Here is a 23,761-nt window from a genome sequence, read left to right on the forward strand (position 1 = left end):
ATAACCACGTAAATGATTTTTTCCTCATATTTAAAAATTGTTGACAGTACATACAACAAAAAAGATCATATAACTTAGAAAATTCATTACATTTAAGGAAAGTTATTTTTTTGTTAGAATAAATATTCATGTCATTTTGAGAAGCAACAACATTTAGGATTGCAGTGGTAACCTCAACCCACGAGGGATCAAACCTCAGGTTTAACGCTTTGGCGACGTTTGTGTCGATAGCGAGGTACCTATGGATATTTTTACAATCTCAATGTCCGTTGTCTTAGTCTCTCGAAGGTCCTCATGGGATAGGGTGTTTGTATGTGTCCGCTCATAGGGGTGAGTTTATACATGATCGTGAGTGTCTGCTTCTCTACTCTATTTCTTAAAAATTGTTCGTTCATTTTAGAGGTGTCCACATAGTTTCCCCCAAAATATGAAAAAGGAAAGAAAGTGGAAAAGGAAAATAAATAAAAAGAAACCCAACTAATAGAAAATAAAAAATAAAATACACAAACAAACAAGAAACAGGGAGAGAAAAACGAATGGAAAACTCCAAAAGATGAAGAAACAAGTGAAGAGGAAATGAAAGAATACCCTAAAAGAAAAATACAAAACAAAAACAATCTTGCTTAATATGAGGCCAACATAGACAAACTGGGATAAGTGCATCCGAGGAGGCAAAAAAATACTCTTACTTGGGCGGCCCATGGTTGGAACCCTTCAGGGCAGAGGTTTCCTACATACCAAGGTGAGAAATTTAGGTCCCCTCGTCTCCGGCTGCCATCTTGACGCTGAGAGGTGGGGAAACTCAGATCTTCAAGACCTCTATATTTTTCGTCAACGGCTAGTGATCATGATAGTTTTGTGAGAATAAATTTCCCCTTGTCCTTTTGGCGGTGTCATGAGATTAGAGAGTTTTCCGTCCTCGCAGATCCGATTATTCGAATCTGATTAGTTTATGTGGTTGTGTCAAGTTTTTTGTTGTTGGCATGATTCTTTTGTGGAGGTGATATCTTTCATCGATATCATGGTGAAGATATAGTGATTCGATGGCCTGCACTTCTAGGGATCATCCCCGGCCCAAGTACGTTCATCGATCAAGACTTCTCATCTTTCTGGATGGGCGACTCAAGGCGCTTTCAAAAACCATCATTGGTAATATTTGTGCGGGTGAAAGAGTGACAACATCGTTGCTCCAGCCCAATTGCAGCCACTTTACCGAAGTCTTTGGAGTATTTCTTCGAACAGAGATTGATACCTCGAAGAAGGTGTTTTCAAGAAATTTCATTGTAATTCTTAGTCATATGAGTTACTTTGTATTTTGTTGGATCTTAGGTTCAAATCAGTGTAGCTATAATTGTTATGAGTATCAATAAAGTTACTGGTGTCTCTAGAAAAAGCAAGGTGAGGATTTCATAGGGCACATGGTTAATACAGAGTGTGCTTAAAAATGATTAATACATAAGATTTTCATATGAATTGAGAGAACCAGGGATAGTGTAATATCATGTGAATAATGTTACAAACATAGCACACGTAATGACGAAAAAGGAAACGCCCCGTGTCACTCCCATGCGGGCAACTACACCTCTAAACCTAGCACCATTACCTAAGTCCTCCATCCCCTCTCCGTCGTCGCCAGAGGACGCCGCAGGGCGAAGCCACTGTGGCCGACAACTGAGGCAGGGGACCTTGTTGGCGTTATGTGGTTGCCCTGTGTTTGGCGGAGGCTCCCTGATGGCGGTGGGGGACCGGTGTCGCAGCTGCTAGATCCGGCGTGTCCGGTCCCGGTGGTCTGCCACCTCGTCTGTGGTGCAGCGTGGGTGCTCGGGCGCAGCGTGCAGGCGTGCCTTGCCTAACCGGTTGGCAGAGGCGGCACAATGTTGTGGGTGCATGAGAATCTAGGTGGTGGCGACTGTCTACAACCATGCAGATGGCGTGACGGTCGAATCTGAGGCCGGGCAGTCGCAACTTCGGCGTCATCCATGGTCGACCCGGTGTGGTTGCCTTGCTTCAAATCAGGATGGCTTGGTGGTGGTAATCAAGACCCGGTGGACTGGGGAGCGCAGGTTTCGTATTGTGATATAGTGATCTCATGTGGCTCCTTGACGGCGGGGGTCATTGGAAGGTCTTCAGAGAGGGTTCATCTCTCCAGACCCGATGGTTGACTCCCACTGTGAGATGCAAAATTTGGAAGGCTTGATGTAGTGTAGCGGCAGCGATCACACATCACAGGTAGCTGCTTCGTGAACAATTGGTGGCGACAACACATGTGCAACTTTGATGGTGGTCATACGCGCAACCTGTCTCGGGCTCTGGGGTGAAAACTGAGGTCTGGCCTGAGTTAGTCATACATGGCAATGACAACGTTTATTTGTGATATTACCTTGTTGAAGACAATGCTCAGATATGCTCGGACTGATATTCAACCTAGATTCGGCCTGGATGGTTGGATCTGGCGACGGTGGCGAGTGAGGGTCCGCTTCCTTCCTGAAGTCGTTGTTGTTGAAGAATTTCGTCGTTCATGTGGTGTCATGAGATGATTGGTGCAGATATGGTCATTGTTATAGTTTGCCGATCACAAATATGATCGTTTTGAGGCCTTTTCCTTTTTCCTCGCCTATGTATAGCTTTGGTCTTATATGACTTTGCTAGGTGCCGGCGTGTTTTTGTGTGTATTGATGTCGACTCTGTACATCTTAACTAGTCGGGTGTGTTTTCATTGTGTTTGTATCCTTTTGATACTTCATTTTAAACTAATAAAATCCGCTCTTTCTGTAAAAACACATGTTTCTATCACAATGTCCCTCTTAAAACAACATGATGTTAACATGTCGCAAGCATTGTCCATTTGTCCACTTTAAGTTCGAAGATGGTGACAAACGGATAAAGTTGGTTCTACTTAACTTTAATTTTTCTCGTCGATGACATGATGTTAGCCCTTTAATTTTGGCTAGCTGCATCTTCTTTGCATAGAGTATATAGATTGATACATAAAAAAACTCAAAATTAACTATTTTTAAACCCTCGCACCCCTAACAGACTAACCAACTAAGGACAAACAAGTTCAGAAATTCATTGTTTGCTTAAGGTTCTAGTTGTCGCTGGAAAATCCAAAGAGAAACATCCACAGAAAATTATCATGTGTTTAAAGATCTCGTAGGCTCTTACCTACCCGAGGACAGTTGAGAACCAAGGAATTCATAGCTATTGACCTAACAAAAACCAATGACTTCATGTCACTGCCTCTGCCATATACCCAAGTCTTATATAAGGAGGAAGGCTCATTTAATCCAAACATGAACATGAATAACCCGCAAAAAAAAATCCAAACATGAATAGCTTATTCTTCATATTACATCTTTGTGTTGGAATTATTCATTCCTACTCTGTGTATTATTTGTTTAGCATCTACGATATGGATTTAGTGTAGGCATATGAGGCAACAGGAACTATCGCCGACCGACCAGGCCATGAGATACAACAATTACACGGTCACCATGCATCTCCCTCCTACCTTATCACGTCGGCTAATTTCCCCCTGTCTCGTTCCCCCAATGACAGACGTGCTCTCTTACTCCAGCTTTCCCCTACACGGCTACACTATACTCTCACGTCATATCGTGGAACGAACCAGAGAATATGAACTCGTCTAGGATGGAAAAGGAGTGTGAGGTGATTGGTTCTCGTGTCTCGTGTGTAGCAGCTCGGGAGAAGAGAGGTGGTGTGGTCGATCCATTGTTCAAGACAGTCAGGGCCGGCCCTGGGCCAGGGCAGCAGGGGCGACGGCCCGGGGCCCAGCCAAACTAGGGGCCCCGACCTTAGTGCTGCAGCCTATGGAAGAAAAAACCTATACGCAGGGGAGGCCCATCATCTAACAAAAGCCCAACTGCTAAGATGCCTAAACGCACGACTACTGGCTAGAATTGAGCACGGCTGCACAGGGCGAGCGGCTCTTTGCCTCCTCCTATTTGCACGCCAGCGCCCTCTCAAAAAAATAAATTGTAACCCCTCAGAAAAAATGGTATGCTGTCGTACGCTCACATATATTGGTCGATCGAGCGACTGATTCTCTACGGTAGCGGCTGCCGGATACTAGGGCATTCGCAAGGAATAGCAGAGATAAATCTCTAACGAATTTCTCTTAGCCCTCAATCTTACACTTTGATAGATTTATGTTCTTCTTCTTACAATAGTAGAGTTTGGTCATTAGTCTTGCCAACTTGGCCCTCGACTCAAGGTGTCCTTGAAGATTAGATTTCGATAGCTAAAGAGCATGGGATTTCAGTAATTTTACTGCAACGTTTAGCTGATTTTGCTCTTTTTCTTGCAGACATGTTGCCCAAATAATATTTTACGTGGTTCTGATAAAAAGAAGAAAGAGGAAACGAACAAATAAGTTAATTGGATCTCATGATTATTGTAGACTTGGAGGTTAGTTAGCATGTCAGTTCTTTTTTCAATATATGTATGTAAGTTCTATGAAATTTGATTTAGACTTGAACTAAGAAACTTCATCCTATGTTACACAAGGAAAAAAAATATCATTCTTTACTATAGCTTTGCAAGAATTTATCTATCAATATATGAAATTAGAAAATTCCTCCATTGCCGCCGTTGGGCCCATTCATTGAATTCGCCCTGGGGCCTTCGAAACTCGGGGACCGGCACCGAAGACAGTCACCGCGGACAACTTCCAAATGGTACAGAGCGGTGGTGGCTTATCATGCATGTCAAGCACGTTGACCACAACATGAAGCTTGTATTTGCATTCCTTGGAAGAGAAAAAGGGACGGTCTAGCCATCGGAGTGGATGTGCGTGGATCGTACGCCTGTACATGCGTACATCTTTCTTTGCCCGCAAGCCCACGCAGAATCCCATCTTTTTGCGACCAGGACGATGAGACTGCGGATCATATCGCCGTCCAGTGCGTCTTTGCCCGCGAGGTTTGGCGCACCACTCTCTCCCGCTGCGGCCTCGCCAATTTCGCCCCGAGTCCCGAATCCACCCTTGTTGACTGGTCGCCGTCTACTCGCGTGCTGGTGCCGCCTTTGGCGCGGAAAGGCTTGGACTCCATTGTGTTTCTCACCGTGTGGCTGTTGTGGAAGGAGTTCTGCTCTACTCTCTCCGTTCCGCAATACATAGACTTTCATTTATCAAAATATAGATATATCTAGACATATTTTAGTATATTTGATACATTTATTTTCGGTTTTGCTATTTTACAGTCGAGTGTTTTTCAATTCGTCGTCAATCAAATCCGTGTCCGTCCGTTCTCACGCAGAGATTTGTGTTGATTTTTTTCTTCGTGCTGGCGTTCCACTTGTTTGGGTTGATACGTGTTGGTTTCTCGGGTTTGGTTTTCCTGTCTCAGCCCGTTACCGCCCCCAGCCCGGCACTGTCTCCACTTGGAGAGGAGGCGATTTCTTATGTTCATGGCGATTCCGAACTATTCCACCGCTCGATTTCGATTTCTCCTCCCTTTTCTCTTCGATCCCCGCTGCCGCGGTCGGTTGTCCTTGTCTCTCGTGTTTCCCTGTGTGCTTTTGTTTGTGTTGTGGCTGTGTAGTTCCGGATCTAGGTAAGTTTTGAATCCATGGATCCATGGTTCATCTGTTCTTGATGTTGTCCGTGGATCCGTGGTAGGTGCATGTTGCTGCCGTGTTTGTTTCTAGTCCGCCATGCCTAGCGCTCCATTTCCCATCCTTCTGCTCGCCTGAGTTATGTAGGAGCTTGTTGTATGTGGGGGTTCTAATCCATCTGCTTGTTGTGGTCACATTCTCCCATGCTTGTAGATGTGGAGGTAGGCGTAGGTTGTTTATTCTGATGTAGATATAGAGGTAGGGGAAGTTATAGTTGCAGCGGTGGTTAGCCCTATCAATTTTTTTCTGCCGGCCTGGGTGTCTGTTCCTTTGTCATTAGATGTAGTTGCAGATGATCTAGCCTGATTTCTGCCTGCTTATGCAGTTTAGTTGTATTTGTTGTTAGCTGCTGATGTTTGATGTTGTAGTCCCTGGAATTCATTATGATTTTTTGTGTTAGATGTAGGTGTTCATTTCCCCCGGTACCTGAATCTCTCTGAATTTGTGTGTACTAGGCTGCAGTGTTGTTGTAGTGTCAGTCCAGGAATCTCTCTGAATTGCATGCTTCTTTACAGTGTATTTTTACTTCAGACTTGAAGTGTAACTTACCCCTAGAATTACAGTGTATCCCCATCCAGAATTGCTGTGTAATTTAACCCATAATTACAGTGTAACTTACCCCATAATTGTAGTGCATTTACAGTGTATCCTGATGCTTCTTTATTGGTTGTTACTCTGGAATTTGTCCTAGTAGTACTGTGTATTTCCCCCTAATTACAGTGTAATCCCGATGCTTCTTTCTTCAGTGTGAATTTTGCTATAATTATTGTGTAATATGTCCGTAGAATTACACTGTAGGTTACCCTGCAATTACAGTGCAATATACCGTAATTACCGTGTGTTTTTGTGCTTTTTTATTTGTAATTACTGTGTAATTTGTCCTAGAATTACTGTATAATATTTCCCCCCATTACATTGTAATTCTCATGTGTCGTAGAATCACACTGTAGGTTAGCCTGCAATTACAGTGTAATATACCATAATTACATTGTTTTTTTCGTGCTTCTTTATTTTGTAATTATTGTGTAATTTCCCCTAGAATTACCCCCATTACAGTGTAATTATCATGCTTCTTTCAGTGTAAATTGCAGTGTATATTTTTTCAGTGTAATACTGCGCCAGTTTCTTTGTTATTTACATTGTATTTTTTCTCAGATGTTTTGCATGCATTCATGTGGTTTTGCACTGTAATATCCCCCATTCTTACTATATAATTTATCTTCAGTTTTTGGCAGTGTACTCCCTCTACCTTTTCATTGTAAGTTGCCCTAATTATTGTGTATTTTTACTCAGAGTTTCACTGTATTTAGGTTGGTTTTACACTGTATTTAAGTGATTCTTCCACTGTATTAATATGCCCCCATTACTCTATAATTCCCCTGATTGCTGCCTTTCAATGTATTATTTGTTGTGAGATTTCCCTTGTAATTGAGCCCCATTACCCTATAATTTTCAGCTTTCTTTTATTTTCTTTCGTGTGTCATGTATTATGTTTTGTTAGGTTTAGGTCAATGGGGAGACTACGGGAAGTCTCTCACAATGATGTTTTGGTAGTTTCTTCTATTGAGAGGGCTGATTCTTTGAATGATCCTTTTGTGCCTAATGACTTTGTGGAAGATGGTTCTAATGCTATGTCTTTGGTAGTTATTTTTGTCTTGTTCTCTACTTTCATTTTTGTTTTTATTCTTTCTTCCAGTTTATTAAAATTTCTATTTGTTGACTGAATTATTTTTTAGGATCTTTCTAGTGATGATAGGGGTTTTGATAAACTATTTTCAATTTCTATGTGAATCATGTGAGTCTTTCTGATCTAGTTACAACTAATGACTTATCTTTTTTATTCACAAGAATTACAATGTAATTTAGCCTAAAATTACAGTGTAGTATGCCCCTAGTATTACAGTGTAATGTATCCAAAAATTTCATTGCAATCCCCATGCTTCCTTTATGTAATTGTAGTGTAATATACCCTAGAATTGCAGTGTAATTTAGCCCAGGTTTTAGTGTAATCCCAATGCTTCATTTTTTTAAATGACAGTGTAATTTTCCCAGGATTACAGTGTAATTTTCCTAGAATTACAGTGTAAACTCCATGCTTCATTTATGTAATTACAGTGTAATTTTCTCCATAATTACAGTGTAAACTTCATGCTTTATTTATGTAATTATATTGTAATTATTCCCCGAATTGCAGTGTAAATTTTCCTAGAAATTCAGTGTAATTTTTCTTCTTCTAAACAAAGTAGTGTAATTTTCCCGATGAACCTCTATATTATTTGATATTTGGGCTTCATTCTTGTTCAGATTTGCTTGAATTACAGTGGATTTTAACTCTGCTTTGTGTGATTATCCTTGTGTAGTCTCTTGGTTATTATCATTGTAATCCACTAGTGTGATTATTCATTTCCTTCACTGTCCATGTGTACCAGCACTGTAACAAGCTCTACTTTTGATTGTCAATATTAATGCATTCATCTGATAGGACTTGTGTTCTTTATGCCGATAGGTCTGTCTTTGTATTCATGACTTCATATGAACTTGCATGTATCTCTGTACTTATTCTGTTCAGCTTTTGCTTGAATTTCCGGTGGATTTTAACTCTTTGAATTACAGTGTAATACCTCTTAATTTCTCTGTAATTTCCACTATATTTGTAGTGTAATATTCCCCAGGATTACATTGTAATATACATACCCCAAATTTATATTGTAATATCCCCCAGAATCACATTGTAATTCTGAATTGTATTAAATAATACTGGAATACGGTGTAATATTCCCCCAGTTTGCATTGTATGTCATGTAGGTATTACACTGAAATTCATCTCATTTTTCCATGAATGTCATGAGTTGTCTAACTCTGTAATTTCCCCTGAGTTCATGTTAGCTACATTGCCATGTATCGCAGCAAAGATTTTTTCATGTGTACTACAACACAGCTTTTTTCATGTAATTTCCTCATGGTTCATGTTACCTACATTGCCCTATACTGCAGCAAAGTTTTTTTTTCATGTGTACGTTACACTGGAATTCGTGTTGGTGTAGTGTTTTGACAGTGAAATATTAACAGTTTTAACTTCCGACAGTTAGAATTTTTCCCCTGACGATTCCAAAATTCTCACTAGATTGTATGATGGTTTTTTTGCAGGCTAGTTCATGTAGCAGGTGTATGTAGAGCAGCAGGGTGAGGAAAAACATGGAAGAGTTCAATAGAAGTGTGATCAAAAGGAGTAGGACATTTCGTGAGCTGTGGACCGTCTCTTGGATGATCTTCCTTTGTCCACCACCAATTATTCAGATCTGTTCTTCCCCCTTGCTTCTCTCCAGGTACTTGCCCCTCTGATGTGCCTCTCTGACTTGTTTTTGTTCTTCCTTCTTCTCACTCCCTCTCTCCCATGACGTCTCTCTGATGTTTTTCTACTCTTTCTTCTCATTTCCCCTCTCCCATGGGCCATGGCGCCTCCCAGATAACTTGTGTGATGCAAGTTAAAGGAGGGTCCTGGGAGACGCCAGTATTCTGATGATTTTTGTTCCTTTTCTTTGTCAGGTGATTTGTTGTCCAGGAAAGGAAAAAAGAGCGTGGCAACGGTCCAGGAGGGTTTGGTGATAGTTGCCTTGTTTTGTTTCGGTTATTAGTTAGAACTGGGTCAGATTTTAGCCACACGACCCCTTTTTTGGAAATACAAGCATACAATTGTCCATGGTATTTGGACATAGGTGTCAGCACTTGATTTATCAGGAAATTTGACTATAATATAGTGCTTTTTACCTTTGTATTGGTTCTCCGTTATTTAACATGTTTACCCCCGACCCGGGTTTGATGTTTACCCCCGACCTGTTTAGGCGTTCTTTTTTGCTTTCTGTTGATTTTTCTGCTCATACAAGTGTAATGTGTTGATTGGTCAAAAAATTTGACTGTTTTCGAATTGAAAAACAGTCAAATGTCAAATAGACAGTCCCTTTATTTTTGGACAAATGAAAGTCAAGTATTATGAAGCGAAGAGAGTAGTTGTTAGGAAACCCTGGCGGCAAGCTGCCGCCGAGGCGGAGCTGTGGATGCTCTCCAGGGCTTCAGGGCTGACTCGCATCCCGCGATAGTTAGCTTTGCGTGTGTCGTCCGGGCGCTGTCATGTTTCTTGCGTCTCATCATGTGTGTCCGGGCATGATCGACGCTCATGGCACTCGTTGCCGCTGTTTGTGGCTACTCTGTATTTCGTCCGTTTACCCCTATTTTAATAACATCGACACGCAAGCCTTTTGCCTGTTCGCAAAAAAAAATCCACATAGCTCGCTGCAAAAAGAGCCTAGGCCACAAAGTCCCAAACCAAGGGGCAGCCTCAAAAAGCACACGAAACATTTCCATCCATCCGTTCGGGGCATGCACAATGATGCTATTTTAGGAGTGTCGTCTAGGATAAATGATGAGGTGGAAAAAAGAGAACTCATAAGAAAAAATGCGTGTCTTCTCTTATTTAAGAGAAGACAAGAGATGATCTTTTAGCATAATATCTCTCATCAATTTCTAGGAATAGCTAGTTATTGAAGATAAGACTAAGAGATGACTCATTGTAGACATTTTTTTCTGTCATCTCTAAATTACATGTAAAACTTAAGATAAAACTATCTTATCAACCATTGTACATGCCCTCAGTGCTGTTTCCACCATCCATTGCAGCGCCCTGGCCTAGCGAACGCTAACATGGGTGCCATCTGTCCTCCGTGACTACCTCCAATATACTCGATGCTTCCCTCGCGTGAGCACGAACCAGAGTCAGACGCGCACAACTTCCCGCCTCTTGGCGCATATCCTGTCCCCCACGTCTGCGCGTGCACCGTGTCACTATGAACAAAAGAGAGAGGCGAGTCTAGGGCGCCAGTGCAGTGGTGCGTCCTCAACCCGTGTCGGAGTGCGAGATTGGAGTCGGAGAAACAAATAGACGAAACGATGAAAAAAAGCAGGGAAACGTTGGTGATCGGCACGCCGGCGGAAGATTGCGCCGGACTCACGCTGACTGTTCGATTAAACCCAATCGAACAGACCACGCACGACGCAGCCCGTGCAAGGCTTCTCCACGCGTCCTTGCTGGCCCACCTTGCTGGCCCACGTGCCATGGGCCCCATGCACACACGCGCGACGGTGGGGAACAGATAAGATCTCGCTGTGGTTGCCTTCTCTCGTTCATCTTATCTTCTTTATCTCTCCAACTACTCGTTTCTGGTGGTCGCCGCCGATGTGGTGAGCTCGTCGCCATGGCCGCCGGCGACTCGATGCGCCTCGTGTGGATCGACGACGCGAGATGCACCCCCTCTCCATGGCCGCTCACAGCCAAGGGCGCACTCGTCTCCTTGTCCGCCTCCGCCAGCAGCTGGATGTGCGCCCTCTCCATGGCCGCCGCAGCCAGGGTGCGCCAGTCACCATGGCCAAGCTGCAACCGGCCACAGGGGCGGCGAGTTCGTGCTGGAACCGAGGGATTTGCTGGAACCGGGTATTTTTTTGCTGGATCCACCTTTTTATTTTGCTACAACCCTTTTCATTTTTTGCTACCATCCCCATTCGATTATTATGAACATCTTTGTTTTTTGCTGGAACCGGTGCCCTGATTTGCTACAACCAGCTGTTGTACATGCTACAAGGTCGATGCCTCGCCGGAGGAAGCTACATCCAGCGGTGAAGAGTGTTGCATCAAACGTCGTTCGATGTCGGGAGCTGCAAGCGTGCATGTCGGAGCTGCGACCGACTACTAGGGGAGCTGCAAGAGGGGAGGCCATTTTTTGTGGATGTGTTCTCGTTTTGCCGAACCAATTATGTTTTTGCTGGAACCGATGTATTTTTTTGCTGGAACCGAGATATTTTTTTGCCTCAACGATTGCAGAGCTCTTAAATGCTCATGTCATTTTTTGCTGGGACCTAAGTTCGTTTGTGCCGGAAGCGTTTCTGATTTTGCTTCAACTGACCACTGGACTTTGACCCGCGGAGAAGATTTTTGCTGCTTCCAATTTTTGCTGCTTGGCACTCTGACCCCGGCGGGCGGGAGATGCAGAGATGCTACAATTAGCCACCCGAGCGCTATTATCACTGGAAGCTGAATCTAGCAATTTGTTCTGCTACCACCATCTTTTTTTAACTGAAAACAACTCCAATTTTTGCTTTCACCATGCTCTGTTTTTGTTGGATGCAGCTATATTTTTTGCTTACACCATGACGACGACTGGCAGCAACACGGCGACCGGCGGCCGGCAATGACGACGGCGACCGGCGACCGGCGGGGAGGGCAGCAACAGGCGAGTGCGTCGGGCGGTGCTTCAAGGTCGAGCGCATAGCTCATCCATGGAGGCGCGATGGAATTTTTTTTGTAAAAGAAGAAGCCTGACGAAAGAAGATGAGGGAATCGTACGGCTACACATTATTTTATCGGACGATGCTGGTATGACCGGCCCAAAGTTGGGCCGGCGCGCCGGCGCCTAGTAGTGCCCAAAAAAGCAGCCGGTAGATGAGGCGTGCTACGTGTGGCACTAGTAGAAAAAGGGTCAAATGTGAAGCACATTAGTGCCGGTTTGAATCTGAGCCGGCACTAATGTGTACAGGCGGGCGAACATCATTAGTACCGGTTCGTGGTGAACCTTTAGCACCGGTTCGTGCCACGAACCGGTACTAAAGTGAGTGGTGGCAGGATGTTGTCAGTCCGGGGCCCCTCCAGCACCTTTAGTACCGGGTCGTATCACGAACTGGTACTAAAGGTCGTCCTACATACACCCTTCGTCCATTCGAGCTCGCTCTGTTCTTCCCCTTTCCCCTCTCCTCTCTGTTCTTTCCCTCTTTCTCTCAAGCTCATCACACATTTTGCCCAAAATTTGTCAAGATTTGAAGGCCCCCATCCATTCAAACGATCACAAAGGTTAGCAACTTTGTCCTTTCATCTCTCATTGCTAGATTAGCTCTTGCAATGCTTCATATAGTGATTGATTTTTGAGTTTAGTAGTTTGGAAGGAATTATATATATGTGCTACTATTTGATTTATATGCAATTTGAGGTCAAAAATAACACTTAGTTTGCATATGTAGGTGTGGTTTACTTAGTACCTTCTAAATCTCTGTCGTAACCACCGTCGATCGCCCGCACCGTCCCGTCGCCGGCACCTTGTTCATGAATGTTTTATATAAAAAATTGATGTTTGTGTGATTTGGATATATAGTTACTCGTATAATTATCTTACCCATACGTTGTTTGTTATACATAGTGCCATGGTTTTCATATCCGTCCCCGTCGGCCCTCGTCCGGGTTATGATTCGGATGTGGTATATTCTCTTTTAAAACTATTTGTTGCATTTCGTGTTTATGACAAATTATGCCCATCAAGTTGACATAGATATTTGTATGTAGGAGGTAGTTGAACCGGAAATTCCAACCGACCCTATTATCGAGAGGTTAAGTTTAGTTGAAAGAGAAAATGAGGATTTGAAGGAAAAATTGAAAAGAACTGAGGGAGAGAAGATGGAATTGGAGTTGCATGTTGCTGATGTCATCGATGATCACAAGATTAAGATGGAGAAAATGCGCTTGAAGATTAGAAAGATTAGAAAATATGTCGTTCATAGTGAGGCTTGGTATCATTATACTGTTGGATCAATTGTTACCTTAGTTGTGATCTTGATCGCATTTGTTGTTGCATTTAAATTCTTTAGCTAGAGAGTTATTTGTTTGTTGCATTTAAGTGTTGTATGAACTTTATGTATGAACTTGCATTAATTTGGTCTTTTTCGGTGTTGTGTAATGAAGTTGAGCCGACAATGGATGTACGATGGCCGATGCTCTCCCGAGTTCATTAATGGCGTGCAAACTTTTCTGCTTGCGGCTGAGGCAAACAAGCGGGCGGATGGTTTTATGCCTTTTCCATGTGCTGGCTGTAAGAATGATCTAAATTACTCTAAGTCAAGAACCATTCACATCCACATATTTAAGTCCGATTTCGTGCCCCACTATAATGTTTGGACCAAGCACGGAGAAAGAGGGGTTATGATGGAAGATAATGAAGAAGAATAGGACGACAACAGCTATCCTGGCCATGGATTCCCTGAATACGACGATACAACAATGGGGGAAGAAGCTGAGCCGGTAATGCGGGAAGAAGCTGAAGAAAAGGCATCAGATGAGCCCGTTGATGATTTAGGTCGGGCCATTGCCGATGCAAAGAGAAACTGCGCAAGTGATTTAGAGAAGAAGAAGTTGCAGCGCATGTTAGAGGATCACACAAAATTGTTGTACCCGAATTGCGTAGGTGACAAAAAAAGCTGGGCACCACACTGGAATTGCTGCAATGGAAGGCAAAGAATGGTGTATCTGACAAGGGATTTGGAAAGTTGCTGGTAATGATAAAGAATATGCTTCCAAAGGACAACAAATTGCCCGAGAGTACGTACGAAGCAAAGAAGGATGTCTGCCCTCTAGGGTTAGAGGTGCAGAAGATACATGCATGCCCTAATGATTGCATCCTCTACTGCGGTGAGTACGAGGATTTGAACGCTTGCTCGGTATGCGATGCATTACGCTATAAGATCAGCCGCGATGACCCTGGTGATGTCGAGGACGAGCGGCCCAGGAAGAAGATTCCTGCCAAGGTGATGTTGTATGCTCTTATAATACCACGGCTGAAACGTTTGTTTCAAAACAAAGAGCATGCCAAGGCGATGCGATGGCATAGAGAAGACCGTAAGAAAGACGAAAGTTGAGAGTACTCGCTGACGGGTCGCAGTGGAGAAAAATTGAGAGAAAGTACGGGAAGGAGTTCGCAGATGACGCAAGGAACGTATGGTTTGGTCTAAGCGCAGATGGCATTAATCCTTTTGGGGAGCAGAGTAGCAACCATAGCACCTGGCTTGTGACTCTATGTTTGTATAACCTTCCTCCTTGGTTGTGCATGAAGCGGAATTTCATTATGATGCCAGTGCTCATCCAAGGCCCTAAGAAACCCGGCAATGATATTGATGTGTACATAAGGCCATTAGTTGAAGAACTCTTACAGCTGTGGGATGGAACAGGTGTACGTGCGTGGGATGAGCACATGGGGGAAGAATTTGACCTAAAGACGTTGCTGTTCGTGACCATCAATGATTGGCCTGCTCTCAGTAACCTTTTAGGACAGACAAACAAGGGATACCGCACATGCACGCACTGTTTGGATGATACCGACAATATATGTTTGGCTAATTGTAAGAAGAATGTGTACCTGGGACATCGTCGATTTCTTCCGAGCAGACATGCCGTAAGAAAGAAAGGCAAGCATTTGAAAGGTGGGGCGGATCACCGGACGAAGCCTCGCCACCATACTGGTGCTGATGTACATGACATGGTCAAGGATTTGAAGGTAGTCTTTAGAAAGGGTCCTGGTGGACAACCTGTTCCGAATGACGTTGACGGACGCGCACTCATGTGGAAGAAGAAATCTATATTTTGGGACCTGCCCTATTGGAAAGACCTAGAGGTCCGCTCCGTAATCGACGTGATGCACGCGACGAAGAATCTTTGCGTGACCCTGCTTGGCTTCTTGGGCGTGTATGGAAAGACAAAAGATACATCTGAGGCACGGGAGGACCAGCAACGTATGCACGGAAAAGACGGCATACATCAGGGTCATGCTAGCTACGCTCTTACCAAAGAAGAGAAGGAATTCTTTTTTGAATGCCTGCTCAGTATTAAGGTACCGTCTGGCTTCTCGTCGAATATAAAGGGAATAATAAACATGGCAGGGAAAAAGTTCCAGAACCTAAAGTCTCATGACTGCCACGTGATTATGACGCAACTGCTTCCGGTTGCATTGAGGGGGCTTCTATCGGAAAACGTTCGATTAGCCATTGTGAAGCTATGTGCATTCCTCAATGCAATCTCTCAGAAGGTAATCGATCCAGAAATCATACCAAGGTTAGAGAATGATTTGGTGCAATGTCTTGTCAGTTTCGAGTTGGTGTTCCCACCATCCTTCTTCAACATCATGACACACGTCCTAGTTCACCTATGCAAAGAGATTAACGTTTTGGGTCCTGTATTTCTACATAATATATTCCCCTTTGAGAGGTCATGGGAGTCTTAAAGAAATATGTTCATAACCGTGCTAGGCCAGAAGGAAGCATCTCCAAGGGCCATGAAAATGAGGAGGTCATTGAGTTTTGTATTGACTTTATTCCTGACCTTAAGCTGATTGGTGTTCCTGAATCGCGGCATAAGGGAAGACTGGATGGAAAAGGCACGCTAGGAGGGGATCAAATAATATGTATGGATGGACATTCTTTAACTGAAGCACACCACACAGTTCTATAGAATTCCGCCTTGGTGGCTCCGTATATGGACGAACACACGAATTTTCTACGCTCCAAACACCCGGAGCGGTCTGATGACTGGATTACAGGTGAACAAACCAGGAGTTTCGTCGGCTGGTTGCAGACACGTACCATGCATGACGCCTCTATTGAAGATGACCTGTACTTGTTCTCCTAGTTACCATCTTCGAATATAATGACTTTCAAAGGGTACGAGATAAATGGTAATACATTTTACACGATCGCCCAAGATAAGAAGAGCACCAACCAAAACAGTGGTGTCGCTTTGATGCAACAACCAAGACGGGAAAGGAAACATATTATGGTTATATAGAGGAGATATGGGAACTTGACTATGGACGTGGTTTGAAGGTCCCTTTGTTTTGGTGCAAATGGGTCAATATGACACGAGGCGGGGTAACGGAAGACCCGCAGTATGGAATGACAACAGTGGATCTCAACAATCTTGCGTATGCAGATGAACCATTCGTCCTAGCTAATGATGTGGCACAGGTTTTCTATGTGAAGGATATGTCTACCAAGCCGAGAAAAAGAAAATATAAGGAAGCGAATGCATCATACGATGAGCCAAAGCGCCACATAGTTTTTTCTGGGAAGAGAAACATCGTGGGAGTGGATGACAAGACAGACATGTCAGAAGATTATGAAAAGTTTAATGAAATTGCTCCATTCACAGTGAATATTGACCCGAGCATCCAGTTAAATGATGAAGATTTTCCATGGCTGCGGCGCAAAGGGACACACGCGAAGAAAAAGTTTCACACCCAAAGATCTGGGATGTGATCGGCTTGACTATCATCACTTTCTTCTGTGTTTCACACCCAGGAGGGAATCTCTATAATAGTTATGGTAGTTATGTGTTTTGGCATTTGAAATGCGAAGAAATTTTATGTGCAAACAAATTCTTTCATGCATTTACTGATTTTTTTTTCCAGCTAAATGACCCTGAAATTGAAAAGCATTTCAAATGAACTCAAAAAAGGTTGAAAGTTGGCATGGTATCATAATTTCACTGACATAGCATGTGCAAAAAAGTATATAGGGTTACCGCAAAAACTGGATGCACTTCATGTACAAAATGGACAATCTCTTTCGAAGTATCAGGGTTTCGGACGAAAACTCATCCGTTATAAAGGCATTTCATTTTTCAAATAACCTAAGCATTACCAAATTGAATATAATGATAAAACACACTAATATTAAACATAAAAAAGAATCACTGAAAAATCTATTTTTAAAGTTAAGTTATCCACAAACTAGTGATTCACACAAAATTCAAATAATTCAAAATTTAAACTATTTAAATTTGAAAACTATCGGTACTAACAGAAAGTTTGTAATTTTTTGTACCTAAAGCAAAAATATTCACAAAGAAACTCAAAATACAGGAAAAACAACTAAAAATAAATAAAACAAAATAAATAAAGCAAAGAAACTAAATGAAAAAAGCCCACCTACTGGGCCACAGTGGCCTGCATACGACTAGAAACCCAAATTCTAGTTGGGCCAGGATGTAGGCCCGCTAGCCCAGTAGGCCCAACAAGGCATCGCAGCAGAGGTAGGCCCAGAAGGCCTGCTTTAGAGAGGAGCTCGAGACAGCGGCGGTGGCAGGGCTTATAAGCAGGTGCGAGTGCCCCTCGGCTAGTGAGGTGGGACTAAACTTCTGCGCCCCTCGCCTGGCAGCGCACACCCTTTAGTACCGGGTCGTGGCTCCAACCGGTACTAAAGGGGGGGGGCCTTTAGTACCGGTTGGCGCCACGACCCGGTACTAAAGGGGGTGCGGTTCCTGCCGCTTCGCCTGGCCAAAACAGACCTTTAGTACCGGTTGGTGGCTCCAACCGATACTAAAGGTGGGTTCTATATATGAAAACACTTCAAAAAAATTCAATTTCTTATCTCTCCCTCTGCTTCTTTCTCCTCTGCCCTGTCGCCGCCGCCCCTCGTCGCCGCCCGACCCGTCCCCGTCGCCGCAATGCGCCCCGTCCTCCCATCGTCCCCGTCCGGCCCGTCCCCGTCGCCGCGCCCCGCCCCGTCCTCCCGTCGTCCCCGCCCGACCCATCCCCGTCCCCGTCGTCGCCGCCCCGTCCCCATCCCCGTCGTCACCGCCCGTCTTCGTCCCCGTCGCCGCGCCTCGCCGGTGAGCTCCTGCCCCGGCCGCCATGTCCACACACACACACACACATTGTCATAGAAATGTTAGCAATTTTTCTGTTTTTTTAGTTTTAGAAATGTTAGTTATATAGAAATGTTTTTAGTTATAGAAATATTAGAAATATTAGTTATATAGAAATGTTAGTTGTATTAAAAATATTAGTTATATAGAAATGTTAGTTATATAGAAATGTTTTTTAGTTATAGAAATATTAGAAATGTTAGTTTTAGTTATAAAATTTAGAATTTGCATATATAAAATCACAATCCATCATTTAAAAAATATTATTTTACTTTTGCGGCATATAGTATTTGTTGTCAACGATGCCCGGCCCGCATCCTCGCCGTCGACCAGTTCGCGACGACGTCCTGCTTTAGAGGACCCATGTCCGGGACTGGGCTCCGCCGGGCTAGCACTGAGAGGTGCTACCTTCAGGGACGTGACGCTTGGTGAGGAACCCGGCTCCGGGTCCCGTCATCGACCTTGATCTCCTTTGGTGGAGTTCGCGTGGGCCACTTTCGGTGCGGAGGGAGCCGGCCCCGCCGGAGGTGGTACATCGTCGTGTCAGGGAGGAGGACGAGCACGTCCATCGCTACATGGCTGCTATGGACGCCAGGTTCTCCAATACCTGGCAGGTTCTTTCGGGAGATCACCCGAGCTATGATCCAGTGATGGTTCCTTCACTTTGGTTGTCCACCGCCCGTGCCTCAGGAACCGCGAGTGGCCTAGATTACTCTCTAGTATTCGATCTTTATTAGCTAGCTAGCTAGCTAGTGATGTATTCGATATAAATATTCGAGATTATATATATATATTATTCGAGACGATGTATTCGAGATTATATCTATTATTCGAGACGACGTATTTGAGATTATATTTGATGATGCTTATTATGTACTATGATTGATTCAGTTTTTCCTTATTAGTTGATTGCATCCATGCATTGTAATTTGAATATATTTCTTTTGGATTAGTTAAATAAAAGCTATGGCAGACAATATCGGAAGAGAGGGAGAAGAGACCCTGTTCAATATCATATGCAATCCTCGCGGGCCAAATGATGATCAGAATGAAGAATATTATGACGGCTCCGAATATCTAAACAACACCGGGGAGGGTGATATGATATTCGATCGCGACGACCGAATTGATGAAGTCATGAACTATGAACATGACGAAGAAAATGTTGATCTTGAAACAACAAAGACCGACGAGGTATATTTATATAAGCAGGCATCTGCTGATCATCACATGTTTTAAACGACTTGAAGATATATATTAACGAATCGATATTTCTTCTTTCAGCCATCCGGATCAAGCAAATCTTCAGGCAGCAGGACAGTACGGGGATTGAACAAAAAGTTTAAGAAGGGCGTAAAGTACAATATCGAGGCCATCAAAACTAATGGCGAACCATTAGCACCTAAGAAGATTGCGGACAAGTTCATTCGTCAGTGCGGAGTTCTTGTGAATGACCCAACTCCCGATCTCCCTTCAAGAATGGAGAGAGCCAGCAAAGCCACGTCCAGATCTTACTTTTGTCAATGATAGACAAAAACTTCTGCTTTGGGAAACTCTCATGGAACACTTCACCCTACCAGATCATTTCACAGATGCAGATGTGGAGAAAGTCAAGGACGCTGCTCTTAGGAAGATGGCGGTTGCATTCAACAACCACAAGAATCGTGTATGGGACCAGTACGTCAAGGGAGGAAAGAAGACTCTAGTATTCAAGGGAACACTAGAGAAGCAAAGTGCTCATTGGGACGATTTCATGAAATTCAAGGAATCGGAATTATCTAAGGAACGGTCGAGAATAAACAAGGCCAATGCCGCGAAAAAGGATAAGTTCCATAAGCTGGGGACAGGTGGCTACGCGGTGTCAATGCCTAAGTGGGATAAGTCTGAGAAAGAGATGGAGGATGCAGGTGTCACTCCAGTTACATTGAGCTGCTCCCCAGGTGCAGGACTTGGTTTTATGCGCATGGGGAGGAGTTGGACCCAAAGACAGGCTTAGATTCGAAGAAGGCATGTTTGAACGGAGCCGAAGATAAGATACTTGTTGCAATAGAAGAGGCTCGATCGGGGGTGTTCGAGCCCAACAGAGAGAACGACGAGCTTACGCGTGCCCTGGGAAATCCTGAACACCCGGGAAGAACACGAGGCAAGGGCGTTATTCCGTGGTATGAGGGGTTTTCGGACTGGAACGCCGACTACAGAAAACGTGCGAGAAGGGAGATTGCGGAGGAGAAGAAGAGGAAGATGGAGGAGGAGCAGAGGAAGCAGGACTATGAACGCCTTCAAGGCCTAGAATCAACGCACGCAGACTTGGCAGTCAAATTCCAGCGGCAGCAGGAGCAGATCGACTCACTTAGCCATCAAAGGGGGTCTCAGCAGCTAGCGGATGATCCAGCATTGGATAGCACCGTCCCATCCATGCCGAGAAGCAGTGTGGGTTCTGCCCCGGGCGATGCATTGATTTATAGCTACCCCATGGATGACATCATGAAGAACACTAACTGCGAGCTACACTTCAAAATGAAAACATATCCATGAAGGTGGCGGACGCCGTTGCTTTTACAAATCCCCCCGAGGCAACCTTCCATTGCAACCCGATTCCAGCGGGCTATGCTCGTGTCTTGGTTGATGAGGTGGTGGACCAATATTCGGGGCTACAGCTTGACATTCCTGGAGGTGACGAGGAGCACACACTGGGAGAGGCCAACCATCGTATCATCCTATGGAGAAAGGATTGCATCATCTTTCGAAGGCCACCGACACCGCGTCAGGCGACTCCTCGTCGAAGTCCGCCACCGAGTCAGCAGACTCCCGCTCCTCTAAGTCCACCAACGTGTCAGGCCACTCCTCCTCCTCCAAGTCCGGCAAAGCGTCAGGCCACTCCTCCAAGTCCGGCACGGCTTCAGGCCACTCCTCCTCCTCCAACTCAGCCACGTCAGCCGTCTCCATCGCCTCAGCAATCACGGAAGAGAGCCGCCGCAGCTATGGTGCGTAGCAGTACAAGTCGAGGTAGTACGGGAGGTACAGGTGGAGGCAAGCGATTTCAATATGGTCCAAGCCTCGCGCCTCTTCCGCAGAGGCCTTACAACATGTCCGAGGAGGAAAACACAGCCATAGTGAAGGCCCATGTGGAAGCCCATTTTGCACCGAAACCGCCACCGCCGCCAAGGGAGAAAGTGCCTGAGGAAAATATTGACCACTTCATTCGTATGGCTAGAGCACCAGCTCCCAAGCCTGTTGACACAGACTATGAGCGCCACCTCAGGAAGTTAAATCGAGCACGTCTACAGAATGAGGCGAGCTCGAGCTCGAGCAAATCAGCTGGCAAAAGGAGCGGTAAAACCGTTCCCCAGCTGGGAGAACAGGGGGCGTAATCAATCCCCCCGCTTGTTGTGCCAACAACACATAAGAGTACGCGCGCCCAATATTATTGTGGGCAAACCGTTAACGTTCTCGTGCTGGGCGATGTGGTAATAACCGAGGAGCATATTGAGCAGGCTGAAAGGCTCATGATCACTGTTGGACAACTCCTCGATATCGAGCCCATGTCTCCGCTTAGAGAGGAGGAAATAAAACAGAAATATGTCCGGGGCCAACCTTTGGTCGAGCCAGATGAGGTCAAGAAGCTCCCAACGAGAATGTATGAATTGCATCAATGGTATATGAACATTACCAAGATTTCCAATCGAGAGTCTGTTGAGTATTCAGAACTATTTCTATTATACAATCAAGACACACTCGACAAATCTATTGCCAGTTGCTATTGTCTGTAAGTGATTTCTTTCTGTAATTTAACTCTCAAGCTAGCTGTAGTGATCATTTTGATCAATCATTATCTGTAATTATCCTCACTATATTCTTTTCTGTGGTATTATGCAGGATGAAGATGTATGAAATGAAAAAAGGTGCATGCTATGGCATTGGGTTCATTGGCCCAAATACTATTAATGAATACACATGGAAATTAGATACATATTATCGAGCAAGTGTAGAGGAAAGCATGCTAGAGTTCTTTAAGTGCCTCAAATACAATGAAGATATACTACTTCCTTACAACTTCCTGTGAGTCACACTTTCTTGTACTACAAATTCTGTTTTTGCTTACTAGCTAGCTACATGTTTTTACTTACATATATATTCCCGCTTAATTAAGACATGCAAACGTGTGTGCATGTGATAACCCACAAGTATAGGGGATTGCAACAACTTTCGAGGGTAGAGTTTTCAACCCAAAGTTATTGATTCGACACAAGGGGAGCCAAAGAATATTCTCAAGTATTAGCAGCTGAGTTGTCAATTCAACCACACCTAGAAACTTAGTATCTGCAACAAAGTGTTTAGTAGCAAAATAATATGATAGTGGTGGTAGCGGTAACAAAAGTAAAGACAGAAAAAGTAATGTTTTTGGTATTTTGTAGTGATTGTAACAGTAGCAACAAAAAATTAAATAAACGTAAACCAGTATATGGAAAACTCGTAGGCACCGGATCAGTGATGGATAATTATGCCGGATGCGGTTCACCATGTAACAGTCATAACATAGGGTGACACAGAACTAGCTCCAATTCGTCAATGTAGTGTAGGCATGTATTCCGTATATAGTCATACGTGCTTATGGAAAAGAACTTGCATGACATCTTTTGTCCTACCCTCCCGTGGCAGCGGGGTCCTATTGGAAACTAAGGGCTATTAAGGCCTCCTCTTAATAGAGAACCGGAACAAAGCATTAGCACATAGTGAATACATGAACTCCTCAAACTATGGTCATCACCGGGAGTGGTCCCGATTATTGTCACTTCGGGGTTGCCGGATCATAACACATAGTAGGTGACTATAGACTTGCGAGATAGGATCAAGAACTCACATATATTCATGAAAACATAATAGGTTCAGACCTGAAATCATGGCACTCGGGCCCTAGTGATAAGCATTAAGCATAGCAAAGTCATAGCAACATCAATCTCAGAACATAGTGGATACTAGGGATCAAATCCTAACAAAACTAACTCGATTACATGATAAATCTCATCCAACCCATCATCGTCCAGCAAGCCTACGATGGAATTACTCACGCACGGTGGTGAGCATCATGAAATTGGTGATGGAGGATGGTTGATGATGACGACGGCGACGAATCCCCTCTCCGGAGCCCCGAACGGACTCAAGATTAGCCCTCCCGAGAGGTTTTAGGGCTTGGCGGCGGCTCCGTATCGTAAAACGCGATGATTTCTTCTCTTTGAATTTTTTCACTCCGAAAGTAAATATATAGAGTTGGAGTTGGCGTCGGAGGGTCTCCAGGGGGCCCACGAGGTAGGGGGGCGCACCCTGGGGGGGGGGGGGCGCCCCCCACCCTCATGAGAAGGGTGTGGGCCCACTGGTCTTCATATTTGGCGAGGATTTTTATTATTTTTTGCTAAGACCTCCCGTGGAGTTTCAGGTAATTCCGAGAATATTTTTTTTCTGCACATAAAACAACATCATGGTAATTCTGCTGAAAACAGCGTCAGTCCGGGTTAGTTCCATTCAAACCATACAAGATAGAGTCCAAAACAAGGGCAAAAGTGTTTGGAAAAGTAGATACGACGGAGACGTATCAGCATGTAGTTTTCACTGGATCTTGTT

General features: G+C 44.2%; 1 protein-coding gene and 1 long non-coding RNA gene across 2 annotated transcripts; both read left to right on the top strand.

The window, feature by feature from the left end:
* The first annotated feature begins 5,111 nt into the window (after window positions 1-5,111).
* Window positions 5,112-9,446, top strand: LOC123064273 (uncharacterized). The gene is made up of 2 exons (XR_006430662.1): window positions 5,112-8,963; window positions 9,184-9,446. It is a non-coding gene; the product is annotated as an uncharacterized lncRNA (long non-coding RNA).
* Window positions 9,447-10,804: 1,358 nt separating this feature from the next.
* LOC123179890 (uncharacterized) lies at window positions 10,805-12,187 on the top strand. Its single transcript, XM_044591799.1, has 2 exons — window positions 10,805-11,122; window positions 11,252-12,187. Exons 1-2 carry the CDS (start codon window positions 10,887-10,889, stop codon window positions 11,379-11,381), a joined length of 366 nt encoding a protein of 121 aa, XP_044447734.1. The 5' UTR covers window positions 10,805-10,886; the 3' UTR covers window positions 11,382-12,187.
* Window positions 12,188-23,761: the final 11,574 nt, after the last annotated feature.

Source organism: Triticum aestivum, chromosome 1A (genome assembly GCF_018294505.1).
Source record: "Triticum aestivum cultivar Chinese Spring chromosome 1A, IWGSC CS RefSeq v2.1, whole genome shotgun sequence".
Taxonomy (NCBI): Eukaryota; Viridiplantae; Streptophyta; class Magnoliopsida; order Poales; family Poaceae; genus Triticum; species Triticum aestivum.